Source organism: Pterocles gutturalis, unplaced genomic scaffold (genome assembly GCF_000699245.1).
Source record: "Pterocles gutturalis isolate BGI_N339 unplaced genomic scaffold, ASM69924v1 scaffold5132, whole genome shotgun sequence".
Classification (NCBI taxonomy): Eukaryota; Metazoa; Chordata; class Aves; order Pterocliformes; family Pteroclidae; genus Pterocles; species Pterocles gutturalis.
This window is the reverse complement of record NW_010107727.1, coordinates 346-658: the sequence shown is the minus strand read 5'-3', so window position 1 is coordinate 658 and position 313 is coordinate 346. Positions and strand designations below refer to the sequence as shown.

The following is a 313-nucleotide window of genomic DNA, read 5'->3' as shown; positions in this document are numbered from 1 at the left end:
CCCCTGCCCCAGGGTTCGGGCTCCCGTCGCCCTGAGGAGCGGGACCGGGACAGCTGAGGTGCTGCTGACTCCCAGCCGCGGGGTAAGGGGGGGACACTGGCACGGGGTGGGGGGTTAAACGCTCCCATCCTCTCTCCTTGCCAGCAGGACTCCAAGAACGACAACTTGGGTGACAAGATGAAGGAGTTCATGCACAAGTACGACAAAAATGCAGATGGCAAAATTGAGATGGCGGAGGTGAGCGGGTCCTTGGGATGCTGGTGGTCCTCCTCCTGGGATGCTGGTGGTGCTTCTCCCTCCCGGGATGCTGGCC

At 62.6% G+C, this 313-nt stretch overlaps 1 protein-coding gene across 1 annotated transcript in view; it reads left to right on the top strand.

The window, feature by feature from the left end:
• LOC104472492 (calretinin-like) overlaps positions 1-313 on the top strand; it is a gene marked incomplete at both ends in the record, with an annotated part of 687 nt that overhangs the window by 224 nt on the left and 150 nt on the right. The window contains one exon of the mRNA XM_010088197.1: positions 146-283. Within this exon, the coding sequence (XP_010086499.1) occupies positions 146-283 (138 nt within the window). The remainder of the gene's footprint in view (positions 1-145; positions 284-313) is intronic.